A 15,171-nucleotide genomic window follows, 5' to 3' on the forward strand; every position below is an offset into this window, starting at 1 on the left:
AAAATGACAAGCTATACAGTATGTACAATGAAGATGACAAACTATAGAGGTTCCAGCTTGTGTCTTTTGCAGCTGTGCGCATACAGGATTACAGAACATCCTGCAGTTGCTTAGCTGATTCAGTGCATTAATATCTCATTATGTATATTTGGGCGATTGAAAAATTGGGCTCGTCCGGGATTTGAACCCGGGACCTCTCGCACCCTAAGCGAGAATCATACCCCTAGACCAACGAGCCGCCGTGTGTTGCAGCAGATTACAGTGTCTTAGATACATTCACTGAAATCCATATTTTATTGCTGTTTCTGACAGTGTTTCTTTGTAATCATACATAAAGAATTGTGATTGTTGTTATTGCACTTTTCGACTCGAAACGCAGCAAATCCGAAACAAACCCACTGTATTCCCTACTCAGACGTAACTATCAAGCAAAGCGAGATGATTCACTCGGGCCACTTGCGACTTCGCTTAACTGCACTCACACCGTGTTTACACAGGAGGCGCAGCGTCTAGCAGACACATCATCTTCACATTTATCTTCACATGTAGATTGGTTCCGTGATTTAGCAAAACGTGTTTATGTATACGTGTCTAAATTTTTAAACTCCTGATTATTCAAACAATGCATTTTAGCGTAGCCATTTTAGCATGAACTTGTCCTGTTACAACAAATAAAAAACAGAGAATATATGTCATAAGACAATAAAGACTGTGCCTGTTTCTTTCAGATGCTCATTTTAAAGGCTGCTCCCATCGAGCATTGTCTTAAATTAGCTGCTGGACGCACTGGCTTCCTTGCAGGTTGAGTTTTGGGTAGTTTTATTCGCCAAAGTCAGACAGTAGCCGGCCGCTGTTCCTGAGGCAGAGACTCATCTTGTCTGTTGTTACTCTTCGGTCCAGTCACCTACCGGCCTGCCGACGTGGCGGGGCGGAAGAGGAGCCGCTGGCTGACACCAAACGGGTGAGCTGCACTGTCACTTTCACAAAAACAAAAACTGTCTTTGAGCTTATAACTTTGCTATGCCTGAAACACCTGAAAGACACCAATGTGTAACAAGAAGAAAAAAGAAAAACCATCAGCGATGAAGTTTCGCTCATTTGCTGCAGTGTGGAAACTGTGTATTAGTCGTTTAGAAGATCCTAAAGCTGAGGATAATAGCCGAATTGTCATATTCGTCCTCAGACACAACAGTGGTCTTTGTTGAGTGTCTGCTCGACAGCTTCTGTGCGTGCTGTCAACGTGTAATAATGTTTTCAACTTGTTAAAAGGAGCAGAAGAGGCTTTGACATACGTTGTGAAGGAGGCTCATGTTGATGATTTGTAATAATTGTTTTGGTTTAACCCGTTTAAATGATCAATTATAGGCAACAAATTGATCTTTAGAGGATGTCTTGACAGTTTTATGGATTTAAGTACAACATTTATATCTGTATTAATCCAAATAAAAAGGAAAATATTGTCACATCATACTTACTGTGCCTCGTCGTGCAGACTGCAGTCCTTGTATTCTGGACAGATGTGAATTGGCACTGGGAACCGGTTTATACAGTTTGTCAGAGACAACTTCGTACTATATGACATTTTACTGCCAGGAAACAGCCTTAAACAAACTTATCAATCATTGAAAACATGGGGATGACGGTCATGATGTGGATGCATGTACAGCAACTGGTCACTAGATGGTGGTGTTGAGACACGAAGCGATAACCAGTGACTGAAACACAAATTCTGTTCTCTTCAATTGGATTGCATCAAGCATCAAGTCAGAGAAACACGGTCTGTAAATGTTCATCAGTTGATTTGAATTAATGCTGCGTTATTATCTCATTTGATAGAGTTTGTGGTGGTTGTTTTTTCAGAGATTACACAAATACAAGGGAAAAGATTCAGCGTATACAGAAATGATGCAAAAATTCCTTTAGAAAATGTTAAATTTCTCCTTTGAGTAAACAGAATTCCTGTAAATATAAATAAAACACTGTAATTTCTGACATTGCACTACAGTAAGTCATCGTAATTGATTGGTTTACTCTGTCTCAAAGCATGCAGCGTTGTCAAAGTAAAAGAATGAAAGAAATGCTTGCATCTGGTGGTGATGTGACTCGCCATTATGTTGCCGTGATGGTCACCCTGCTGTTAAAGTAAGGGGAAATGTCTGCAAACACATTGCATTGATTTAGTGATATGTGTGCCTGCAGCGTTTGAACTTTGTGCTAACGTAAGGTGTCTGAGCATGTGATTCGGTGTTTTGCGTAATCGAATTGCAGCTAATGATTTTGTCGGTTATTCATTTGGTCGACAGACAGAAAATTAATCTCCAGCTATTTCGATAATGGATTAATAATTTAGGTCAATCATCAAGAAAAAGGTGTCAAACTGTCTTTGGTTCCAGCTTCTCCAATGTGGGAATCTGTCTGTTTTCTTTGTTTTACATCACTGAAAAATTAATAATTGATTATTAGTTACGGAACTAATAGAAATTGTACTTATCACACCACACAAGCACACAGAGAGATTAGATATGTTTCCAAAATTCAAACATCTATTTTATATGTTATGTACAATTTGTACGTACGCAGAGTTCTGGTTGCAGGATGCAAAGATTTATTAAGATCGGCAGTTTCTCAACTTAAGTCTGCTTAAATCAAAGACCTCTTCTCTTCCAGATCACCATGTCCCAGGCTGCCCCCTCGGACACAGACCCCTCTGCTGACATCACTCCTACACCCACTCAACCATCTCACGCTGACCCTGGCTCCTGTCAGGATGTCCCAGCAGGCCTTGCACCGCCCACAGCCCCTCCGCAGCCTCCTTTGATCCCAGAGAGTTTCGCCCTCCCACAGTCCACCGAGGAGATGACCACAGAGGACCCTGCTGCCAAGACTTCAGAGGGTCCGACGGACCAACCGGAGCCTCCCACTGAGGGTCAGCTGATCGAATGTGACCAACCGGTGAGCCTGGAGCCGGAGGCTGCAGAGGAGGATGTAGAGGTTTGTAGCAGTAGTTTCTTTGGTTGTGGTTGAGTTGTGATGACACTATAACCTCTGCAATCCTGGATTTTTTATCCGTATCTGTGGTGTTTCTGTGCTGTAGTTCCTTCTTACGGAGCAGTTGACATATTCACTGGCACCAGTTTACCTGCAATAAGCTGGGGTCGACCTGAGCAGTTTAATTGTGTACCCTTTAGCCCATATTCACCTGAGCTTATTACCTTAATTCAATTATGACTGAACTTTGAGTAAATTGACGTTAGAGTCGAAACAATCGGTCCATCAATTAGACAATTTTGAGAATTGGTTCGTTGTTTAGGTAACTTTTTAAGCAATAATGCCGAAGAGGTTGTCTGTAAAGTACTTTGGTGAACACCTGCTGTTTTCATACGTGCTTCTCAGTTGTAGAGTTTTGGCGCATTTCTTACTGTCTTATGTGACAGTAAGAGTTTAGTGTCTTTTAAATTTTGAACTGTGGATAGAAATGTATTTTTCTGACATTTTGTGGACCAAAGGATGAATCGAAAAAGAAAATAATTGAGGCCTTTGAGGCTTGTACCTCTGTCTGGGTCAGCAGACATCAAAATATAATGCAGACAGCTGGTCCTGTAATGTATACGTGTGTGTGTTTGTATTTGTGTGCAGAAGTCACTTCAGGAGGGAGAAAAAGGTTGGGGAGGTTGGAGTTCATGGGGAAAGTCTCTTCTGAGCAGTGCCACCTCCACAGTGGGTACGTCTTCTGTTGTTATTTCCCTTCATCGTCTCACATTCACTCGTCCACACTCTCTCTCAAGCCTTCAGCTTTGGATGTGTCTGTGTGCAGGTCAGAGCCTGACCTCAGTTAAGACGAAGGCAGGAGACGCGCTGCGTCTCCACAGGACCTCAGTAGGAGAGGAGGCACGAGAAGAGGAGGAGGGAGCAGAGGAGAAGACAGAGGGAGGAGGCGAAAGTGGAGACACTGACCTGTCTACCTCTGGGGAGGCCTCTGTGAGTGCTGCAGCCTCTGGAAGGGGAGTCTTCTCTACCATCACACACGCTGTGCAGAACACAGTGAGTACGCACACACACACACACACACACACACACAGGCACACACACAGGCACACACACATACTGCAAATCTGCTTGGTTGAAGAAACGTTGCTTGTGGCAGATTTGATAATCCAGATTTTTCGTCTTGCTGTGAGATATTGACAGCCGTGTGTGTGACTGTGAACGCGCTTACAATAAAGGTTGAAGATGTCTGGAAAAAAGCAGCATTTTCTTATAAAGTATAGGAAAAAGTCCTACAGTTCACTGAGGCATAATCTTAACTTGGAATTGAAATTTTGATTTACTGTCTCATCATTTTCACTTTGAAAATTAAAAATTTGCATCTGAATTGCAGCTTACAGTGACTTTATATGACTCAGTAATGTATGGCTTTTCATTCACCCTCATTTCATTCCTCATTCCTTATAATTTTCTGGTGAGTCTGGCCTTCCAAATCTTGATTTACAGTCTCAATTAAGACATTACAGGTACATATTTTATTATTATTTTCATTTAGTTTGTCAGAATTTTGACTTATTCGTTCTCATTTTGATCTACCATGAGTATTTTTCTTTCTTTTATTATTCGTAATTTCTTAAAATCAGTTTAAACTTTATCCAGAAAGGTCCTCCACGGTTTGCATGAGGAATAATAACAGAAGCTTGTCAATATTTCCTTGTGTGCTATGGAACTGTGACAGCAGGAGTGAACATCTCATAGATATGATTTATTAGGTGAAACATTTTTTGACTTTTTGAATTTTGACTTACTGTTTCATAGTTTTGACTTACGATCCCATCCCATAATTTTTATCCAACATCTACTAATTTTAACTCAGTAAGTCAAAAATTACACTTTGTGTCTCATCATTTTCATTTGCCTTTTAATTTGATTCTTCTTTCTTTCATCAATTCATTTTATTGCTCATTGGTTGCTGTGGTAATTTGTTATTTTCTGTCTATCTCTGTTTGTCCTTTGGTCTCTCTCTCTCTCTCTCTCTCTCTCTCTCTCTCTCTCTCTCTCTCTCTCTCTCTCTCTCTCTCTCTCTCTCTCTCTCTCTCAGGGTAAGTCTGTGATCAGTGGAGGTCTGGATGCCTTGGAGTTCATCGGAAAGAAGACCATGATCGTTCTTGCTGAGAGTGACCCGGGTTTCAAAAAGACCAAGACCCTGATGCAGAAGACCGCATCACTGAGTCAGGCACGCAAACACACACACACACGCACACACACACACACACACACACACACACACACAGAAAACCAGTGCGTCTCCTCCTGTCAGATGCATAATGTAAAACTTGTTTGTGTGTGTCTGCGTGGATGGAATCGTTGGGTGATTTTCAGTGAGAATCCACATTCTGTAACTCCTCTGAAATGACAGCTCTGCAGCAAAGTTAGTTCAGGTTTTACTCTGATTTTTTCAGATGTTGAAAGAAGCCAAAGAGAAAGAGCGGGCACGTCTTAGCAACCAACCAATCAGTGCACCCACAGCCCACTACGGTATTCTGTTTGACGACTACCAGGGCTTGTCACACCTCGAGGCCCTGGAGATCCTGTCCAATGAGAGCGAGGTCAAGGTAAGGAACAAGTGTGAGGAATATAGAGTGCTTTGAGGAAACACAGTCCATTTTAGGACGGTGTGGGTAAAGTCGTATATATCTGCTCTCAGGTCCAAGCCTTCCTCTCCTCCCTGGTGGAAGAGGAGCAGGAGGAGGTGAAGAAGGAGCTGATTTTCATTAAGGACATCTTCATCAAGCGAGAGGACGAGGAGGGAGGAGAGGAAGAGGAAAAAGAAGAAGGACAGACGAAGGATAACGGTGATCTAAGTTCCCAATTACACTGTTCTACCCCCCTATGTGAGTAACCCAATCCAACCAACCACCAGAGCTGCTGGAGAAAGAGGCGGTCCCTGAGCACTGACCCAGGATCAGTCTGACCTTATTCCCATGTTCTGTTTGAACTCTGGCAGACAGACATAAGTCCTGACTCTGGATCAGAGGTTCAGGATCAGACCTGATATTTCACTTTGGTTGAATTTTTCACTCAGTCTTTTAGGTCAGTGTGAAGGCAGCAGGGTCACTGAAGGTCGGGCTGCTTTTCACTTGGAGTTTGAAAGATCAGAGCGTTTACCAAGCAAGAAGAGTCTAATGAAAGAAAGTGTAGAATCCAGCCTTTTTGAGCTTGAATTAGGATTTTTTGGCTTCTGCTGCTTCAATTTGACTAGAAGCTCCCAAACTCACCTCATGCAAATGATGCACATCTGTGTTCCATCACAACGCGTGATGCAGAATGACATCGTAACATCTCACAGGAAGAAGATGACAAGACGCTGCCTGGCTTCGCTGACAGCTTATTTAGATGAACAGCACACAGGCTCTTGGACACGGTAGACACATGAGAACACTTAAGTGCGTACAGAGTAACTCGCTATCTTCTAACAAGCAGTAAAAACAAAACCAGGTACTTTAGGGCCTGTGAGAAAATGATTTGGCAAAACACCCTCTGCAGAGTTGTTAATATTTTGTTTGGACCTTTCTGCTCCACGTCTGCACCAAAAGGTGATGCGAATCCTTCCCCTTTTTCCCTTTTCTCGCCCTTCTCACAGTATTTTATTCGCACAGTCAGGCAGCTAACGTGACTGACAGTCTGAGTCATCCCAAACATCCCAATCTGGGCTAACAATTCTGTTTCAGTCACAACAGAACAGTAACTCAAACGCATCACTGTCAGTCTGTGACATTATGTGGTGTTTTATTTGTATCGATCCCTGTGGATGAAATCTCTTTTCGATTGTCTTCATTCGAAGGGAGGTCAAAGGTCAGTGTGAGAAGCAGAGCAGTCAGTGCTGAGCGTCAGCACAGGTTTAAACCGTTCAAAGCACAGTCTCTCCGAGCGTTAGTTTCCTCCAAATATTTGACAGTAATATTGTCTGATTCACTCAAAACTTCCACAAATTATTTTTCCCATTTGCAAAAGCCCAGAAAAGCCTCGTGCCTCACGGGAAACAGTGTTGGAGGCGTTTTGTTCGTGATCTATCTATTGTCTCCGCTTACAAAGTAGAAAATGTTCTGGCAAAGTGAAAGTCAGCGTCGAGGGGATGCCAAGTTTTTTGCGTTTTTATCATATCTCACCAGCCACCTGTCACTTTACATATTAAAAGCTATATGTAACCTGATACTGCGCGACAGGTGCCCTCAGGCGACGTCACCGAAGTGCAGAGTTCAAAGCACGCTGGTGTCCCTTCACCTCGAGGGTTTGACACTGATCCAGTGTTGGTGTTCAGGGGCCACTGACACATTCACATCACATTGAAACAAAACCAACAGAAACAGATCAAGACATTAAATCTGCATGTGTGCTGTGCACGAATTGTAATTCATATACAGGAGTTTTCAAAAAATGAAAATGGGAATCAGAAGTGCATCAAATCTCTGCCGTGCTGTTAGCAAACATAAAAATGATCATTATGATCTCAGCCTGGGGGAAATCAAACCATTGCATGTGGAATAAACTGCTCTCATTTTACCATTTATGCATCTATGGCTTTTACATATGCCGTGTAAATTGAAGTATACTGATATGATGTGTGTGTGTGTGTGTGTGTGTGTGTGTGTGTGTGTGTGTGTGTGTGTGTGTGTGTGTGTGTGTGTGTGTGTGTCTCGCTTTCTGTGTGATTGTGTATCTCTGCCAGTGGCTGATGGTGAGGAGTTTGTGAGTGTTCTCACTGAGCTGCTGTTTGAGCTCCATGTTGCTGCCACGCCAGACAAACTCAACAAGGTGAGTCACACACGTGCACAGTACAGATTTGAGGGACTTGTACTTTATTTATCTTTTCATGGTGCTTACTATGTCTACACAAAACATATGAAAACAGAGTATTTTTATAGTGTGGTATAAGTACTTTTACTCAAGGTAAGGATCTGAATACTTCGTCCACCGCTGCCTAATCCTAGCCCCCTCCACTACATGTCAAACTTAAATCCTTTCCCAACCTAAACCTAATTCTAATTCAAGCCCTAAAACAGACCAACACACAGCAGGAAGACTCCAGGGTTGAACAGGCAGGTTTGTTGACCAGCAGCAGCCTCAACAGACTACAGATGCTGAAGGTTCAGGATGTTTTAAGTGTTATCTTTCTACATTATTCATACTCATATATGTACATGAAAAGATTTATTGGTTGCTGTAATTCCTTCATAGTGTGACTCCAACATCCGTCGTTCTTGTTCAGTGTTTTAGCAGGTTGAGGCTTCACAGCAAGAAAGTTGCCGGTTCAATCCCCGGGTCGGGCCGGGCCTTTCTGTGTGAAGTTTGCATGTTCTTCCCGTGCATGTGTGGGTTCTCTCCGGGCACTCCGGCTTCCTCCCACAGACCAAAAACATGCTCATTAGGTTAATTGGTGACTCTAAATTGTCCTTAGGTGTGAGTGTGAGCGTGAATGGTTGTATGTCTGTATATGTTGCCCTGCGATCGACTGGCGACCGGTTCAAGGTGTACCCCACCTCTCACCCGTTGACAGCTGGGATAGGCTCCAGCCCCCCCGCAACCCCGAAAAGGGATAGTCGGGTATAGAAAATGGATGGATGGATGTTTCTCATAAGTGTCAAATGCATTTACTTAATGCATAATGCAAAAACGTTCAAATTCTGGATTTGTTTGCATCAGTGTTTCCCTCTTCCCTCCTCTTCTCTTCTGCCTTTGTCACCAGTGTTTCTTTTCTCTTTATTTTTTCATGTTATTTGTGTGTCGACCCACATCATGTACACTTCACATAAACTACAATCAAACACACAATTGAAACAATAGTCAGAACAAACTCACAAAATGAAAAAACAACAACAACAACAACAACAACAAACAAACACATGTTTCATATTATTATACTAAACACCCAAACAGACAAGGTCAACCTCAATGTGATGATATTTATTTCTACATAAAGCATAAATGAACAGAAACCTTCATATTCAGTTCATCTTTATCAAGAAGACCCACCTATCTCCATATTAAACTATGATTTTATATACTCACAGATAGTAATACTGCTCCCCATATGGTTTCATTTGTTTATTCTTCTCTATAGCTATTGCTATTTCCATATTTAGACAATACGTTGCGGCATTTTTTTGCACGTTGCCACTTCCCACTGCTGATCAGCAGAATAGTGTGAAACCAGCATTGTGGAAAATGAAGAAAATTAGCAGAAGTGGAAGTAAAGTAGAAGTACATATCCGCTGAGATAATGTAGATAAACTCGTGAAATACACTGATCACAGACAAGCGTAGTAACAAAACACTGGAAGCCGGTGGGACCCTCATAATAAACTAAACTAACATTAAGCTGAAACTCTTGTTTATTATTTGGTTCACACACACACACACACACACACACACACACACACACACACACACACACACACACACACACACTCTCCTACTGCAGTCTTCAAGAAATATAAAAGTTATCACCTTTGCTTCTGCTTATTCAAATTCACATTTATAGAACCTCCATTAGCATAATGTCATGTATATGCATCTGATTAGCATACATCAGGATGGCGATCCCTCACCATGCAGAGTTGATGGGTGGTAATTATGCATCTCCAGGCTCGGATGAAGGCCCATGATTGGGTGAGTGAGGTGGAACAGCCTGTCACTACGGAGACGGTTGGCAGGGAAACGCAGGACCAGCCGGGAGGAGAGGCCTCACCTGGAGAGAACGAAAAGGAGGAAAAGATGAAAGACGGCGAAGAGCACGGGGAGAGGGAGAGCCAGGGAGAGGAGCTGAAGGGAGGAGGCGAGGAAAAGGAGGAGAAAGACCCCAGATCTGTAGAGGTGAGGTCAACTCACCATGTTATGTGACTAAAATCAGCAACAACAGGGACTTCTTTTTCATTTTAATTTAATCTCCCCATGTTCCTGCTGTCACAGGCTGATTTGATTTAATGCAGTGATTCCGTGTGTGTGTGTGTGTGTGTGTGTGTGTGTGTGTGTGTGTGTGTGTGTGTGTGTGCGTGTGCGTGTGCGTGTGCGTGTGTGTGTGTGTGTGTGCGTGTGTGTGTGTGTGTGTGTGTGCGTGTGTGTGTGTGTTGATCTCCCTCGTTCCAGGCTGTCTACCTGTCATCGGTCGGCAGTCTGGCTGAAGTGACAGCTCGCAGTATCGAACAGCTCCACAAGGTGGCGGAGCTCATCCTACACGGACAGGAGCTGGAGAAACCAGCCAGAGACCAGGCCCACATCCTCACCAGGTGTGTGTGTGTGTGTGTGTGTGTGTGTGTGTGTGTGTGTGTGTGTGTGTGTGTGTGTGTGTGGGCACGTATGTGTGTGTGTGTGTGTGTGTGTGTGTGTTTGTTTGTCTGTGAGAGAGAGACTTTTGCTAAAATGCACATTTTCTTTCCAGGCTGACGTGTGCCATGTGTAAGGAGGTGGAGTGTTTGGCCAAGAAGTTCTCTGATACACTACTTTTGGTCGGGGTAGGTGAGAGGGAGTGTGTGTGTGTGTGTGTGTGTGTGTGTGTGTGTGTGTGTGTGTGTGTGTGTGTGTGTGTGTGTGTGTGTGTGTGAATACTACTACTGTTTAAGGATGAGGCTGGTGTCATTGTGTCATTTTTTTAGGTTGATGGAAATGGCAAAAGTCCAAAAATGTCACACAAAAAAATATTATGCTCATTTGAGTTAATATGCTTATTAAGAGATGGCAAGAAGGAGAAGGAGAAGAAAAAGGAGAAATAGAAGAAGAGAAAGAAAAAGTAAGAGGAAGAAGAAGATGAAAAAAAGAGGAAGATGAAAAAGAAGAAGATGTGTCCGCAGATTAAAACGTCTCCTCCTCGTTCCACACAGATATGATGTAACCTTCCTCACACTGATACATGAAATAACAGAAATGTATTTGGGACTATCTAGTGAGTATTTGCTTCAGCAGGACGGCATACGTCTTTGTGGCACTGACACAAAATAAACACATGCTGCACATGGTGATGAGCTGCAGCAGCGTCAACATGCTCTTCCGTGGTAATGATGGGAAATGTCGCCCAGTGGAAATGTCTCATGTTTGGAATTTCCTGAATCGCCAGCCTCATCCTTTAATGTTTGTCCTTGTAGTTTTTTGCATGCTTTCTTTCTAAAGCACTGATTTTATGTCAGTACACTGAGCATTTTGATTTTGATCTTCGCTCACGGCTGCATTCTGTCTCTCATATCTGGCTTTCTGTCTCTCAGGGCCAGAGGAAAGCAGAGGAGTTGAATCCACTCGTAGACAGTGTGCTGCTGGAGGTGAGTTTCACTGATTTTTTCCTCAGACAATCTTGACCTTTAGTGCAGTAACAATGAGGACATTAATGCAACGTCAGCCTGGTGACGCTGCTGCGGTACAAATGGTAGAAGTAAGAATAATCCTTGCAACTGATGTGATAACTGATCATGTTTCATTTGTTAATGGACAACAGGATGAGAAGCACCTTTTTTAAGTATTTTCTTATGCTTTAGTGTTTCATTAAATACTTCAATGGGGTTTTGTGAAGATATTAATGATGATGATAATGGTTATGGTTGTAATGGATCTCCCATTTGCAGGGCTCCAACAGTACCAACTACATCCAGAATGCATTTCAGCTGCTGCTGCCCGTCCTGCAGATCTCCCACATCCAGAGCCAGCACTGTCAGTCCACCACAGAACCAGCAGCACAAACACAACCCTAACACTATCACACACACACACACACACACACACACACACACACACACACACACACACACACACACACACACACACACACACACACAGAGGCTCACACGCTACCTGCTCACCCGCTTGTCTTAATGTGTCTACTGTTGTACAGTGAAGTATAGAGAATGCAGCCCTGATGACAAGAAAGTTAGCTGTGTCAATCATAAATAAAACAGAATCTGATAAATTGAAAACAGTACAAAGACAATATATTTAATGTTTTACCTCATCAGCTTCATTGATTTTTTGTAAATAGATGCAGAATTTGATGCAGCAACATGTTTCAAACAAGTTGGGACAGGAGCAACTAAAGACTGGGAAAGTAGTGGAATGCTCCAAAAACACCTGTTTGGAACATTCCACAGGTAAACAGGTTCATTGGTGACAGGTGATAGCATCATGATTGGGTATGAAAGGGGCATCCTGGAAAGGCTCAGTGGTTCACAAGCGAGGATGGAGCGAGGTTCACCACTTGGTGAACACATGATTTCACTTTGTCAGTAAACACCGTTTGTTTGCAGATGACTGCTTTCTCTTTTTATTCATGTTTTGCACAGCGTCACAATTTTTTTGAAATCAGGGTTGTCGATTCTTATGTGTACATTAAGTGCCATGGCAACAGGCACAAGATTTATATACATAATATAATCTCAAAGATAGCAATGTAACAATTAGATTGATGTAGGAGTGATCCACATGCAGGTTGTATGTGCGTCTCTTCTACACTGTATTTCTGAATATTGTTTTTGACTGTTTAGAAGTTGATATTTTGCTTTTGAGGAACCAAACGGAGTTGAGAGCTGATTCGAGCTCAGCTGTGAGTCTTATTCTGAGAAAGATGTTTCTCTGTCGTCTCCAAAAGCTGAACCAAAAACAGAAAATTACTGGCTGTCTTGAAGGGACTCTACATTAATGTACATGAAGCTTTCTTTGCACTCCTTATGGTCCATTGTTATTTCAATATTGACCGACACTAGTGAAGTGTGTGTGTTCCACTGACATGTTTTAATCTGGTTTGAGACAAAATACAAAATGTCCTTTTTGCTTGTTTTTATGTTAAATTATATGAAGCCACACTACCTTTGTATTTCACTCTAATCCAGTTTGATTTGAAAGAAAAATCTGATTTTCATGCTTTAAATCAGACAATATTTTGTTCTCCTTCTTCTTATGTATGTTAAAGATGTAATGTGGGTGAATTGATCACTAATTATCTCTTGTTATGCTGCTACACTTCAAGAACCATTCGGGTGGATTTAGTGGCATCTAGTGGTGAGGTTGCAGATTGCAACCAACTGAAAACCCCCACTCACCCTGCCCTTTCAGGCATGTAGGTGATGCAAAAGCCCCTCTCTAGAGCAGCCGGTTAACTTAGCTTAGCACAGTGACTAGAAACAAGCTCAAACAGCTAGCCTGGCTTTTTCCAAAGAAAATGTAAACCCTCCATGATGTCACCTATTGATTTCCAGTTTGGCATTATGGCTGTCGCCATCTTGGTTTTGGACAAGAGGGTGGAGCTGAGAGAATAACCATTGCTATGACCCTACACTGATTGGATCTGACTCAGAACCCAAGTGCATGCTGTGGGAGCAACTTGTCAACATTAAGTATCCCATCCTAAAGCTTATCCTGCTTTATCACCTCTTTTACTCTAAATGGGACCATAATTTACAAAATGAACATCATGCTGTATTGAAGAAGACTTGAAACTATCAATTGAAACCATGAGCTCATTAGGAAAATATTTACTGAGGGAATAAATCAAGTGAGAAGAAGGGTTCTTTTCTCATAGACTTCTATACAATCGGATTTCTTTTTGCAGGTACTGGGGTCACGCTCTGCTGGCTTTTAGAAAGACTGCATGCATAAGATATATCAGTAATGTGTTGATTATTGACCTTTAGAGGTGCTGCGAGGTGGATCTTGTTACCTTTGCACACAACCAGGCTAGTAGTTCACTAGTATTAATGCTAAGCTAAGCTAACCACCTGCTGGTATCAGCTACATATCTAAGACGCAGACATTTAAATGGTATCCTCTTATCCAACTCTTGGCAAGAGAGAAAATTGAGTATTTCCCAAAATGTTGAACTATTTCTTGTATAACAAAATCACTTACTGTGCCCTCTGTGAGAATCTCATTCTTCAAGGTGAAGAAGGCATTAGCCAAAACTTGAAGGTATTTTTTTGTATATCTTCTTGCCCTCCAGAAGAAAGGCTTTTAATGCTGCTTTGCCACAATCTAAATTTATACACTTCTTCCTCACCAAAGGAATACATCTCAACCATTTTCCATTGCTTCCCCCTTTCTTCAACCACCTGTGGAGTCTCAGCAGCAATTCCAAGGTGCTCACAGTGCACCTGGCTTTTAACATCCAGTGTTAAATTGGCTCTTCCAGGCTGCAGTTACATAGATCTCTGGAAGAGATCAAGTACTCGCTCTTCTTTACTTCTGCTTCTTCTCTCTTAGAGATTCATTGACACAGGCAAGAAACATATTAAGCCTCCTCTTAGCTATAGCCAGCTGGGTAAGGCTGTTTATCAGCCATGCTTCTGCCTTAGACTATAAAATGGTTTGAAATGGGAAATGAAAAATGTTTGTGAGCCAAGTCATTTATTAAGGTTTGGACACTTTACTAATATATTAAGATCCCCTCTCTTCTAATAACATGCCTCAAGACTGTTTGAGGATGAGATGTTGAAAATAAACAGGTTTTATTGGACTTCATGGATCTCCCGTTTTTATTTTCACCTTAAAGGAAGCTGGTAATTGAAATAGTCATTTTTATTTTCCACTACTGCACTTTAAGCCCATTTCTGTCCTCCTCTGGCTGCTCGTCTGTCACCAGGCCTGCTCCTCTGTCGGGAGGGAGGTGGAGGGATGGCTGCGATGATGCAGATTTGCTAAATATAGACAAGATAAAAAAAAAAAAATGTCATAAACAGACTACAGACTGGAGGTCGATGACAGTGAAAAGAGACAGTGGTACATTTGATTGCCTGTTACAGTAAATTCATTGAGACGATGGCAGTATCGTAAGAACAGTACTGGTAGTAGAAAGTACATTTACTCAAGCACTGCACTTTTGTACAGTTTTGAGGTACTTGTTATTTTTATATCTGAGTGCTTCTTCGCCGAACTGTTAAGGTTTATCATAATGGTCGTCAGCGGACACAAATTGAGGAAAAAAAGTAAACACAGGAAGTAGCCTCTTTCAGCTTGTGTCACTGCTCTAATAGCAGTGCTGGAAAGTAAGAACTACTGTACTTTTTATTGTACAATTTTGACATACTTTGAGTATTTCCATTTTATGCTATTTGACACTTCACCTCCACTGCGTGTCAGAGGCACTTACTCTACTACATTTATCCAATTACTTCAATTCCCTTTAGATTAAGGTTAATGATACAAAATGCAATCAAC

At 42.0% G+C, this 15,171-nt stretch overlaps 1 protein-coding gene and 1 non-coding gene across 4 annotated transcripts; one reads left to right on the plus strand and one right to left on the minus strand.

The window, feature by feature from the left end:
* Positions 1-166: 166 nt before the first annotated feature.
* trnap-agg (transfer RNA proline (anticodon AGG)) lies at positions 167-238 on the minus strand. The gene has a single exon. It is a non-coding gene; the product is annotated as a tRNA-Pro (tRNA).
* Positions 239-929: 691 nt separating this feature from the next.
* fam114a1 (family with sequence similarity 114 member A1) lies at positions 930-14,470 on the plus strand. Of its 3 annotated transcripts, none has more exons than XM_070989708.1 (13): positions 930-961; positions 2,668-2,991; positions 3,637-3,721; positions 3,815-4,041; positions 5,087-5,221; positions 5,448-5,600; positions 5,693-5,840; positions 7,715-7,800; positions 9,631-9,858; positions 10,132-10,271; positions 10,424-10,496; positions 11,241-11,294; positions 11,595-14,470. In XM_070989708.1, the coding sequence occupies exons 2-13, from the start codon at positions 2,674-2,676 to the stop codon at positions 11,718-11,720; spliced, it is 1,773 nt and encodes a 590-aa protein (XP_070845809.1). In that variant the 5' UTR covers positions 930-961; positions 2,668-2,673; the 3' UTR covers positions 11,721-14,470. The 3 variants fall into 3 exon arrangements, with proteins under 3 accessions (XP_070845809.1, XP_070845801.1, XP_070845818.1); XM_070989700.1 differs by having other exon boundaries at positions 5,693-5,879; positions 11,595-11,809; XM_070989717.1 differs by having other exon boundaries at positions 2,668-2,952; positions 5,693-5,879; positions 11,595-11,809.
* The last annotated feature ends 701 nt before the right edge of the window (positions 14,471-15,171 follow it).

This window comes from Chaetodon trifascialis, chromosome 2 (assembly GCF_039877785.1).
Source record: "Chaetodon trifascialis isolate fChaTrf1 chromosome 2, fChaTrf1.hap1, whole genome shotgun sequence".
NCBI classification, from domain to species: Eukaryota; Metazoa; Chordata; class Actinopteri; order Chaetodontiformes; family Chaetodontidae; genus Chaetodon; species Chaetodon trifascialis.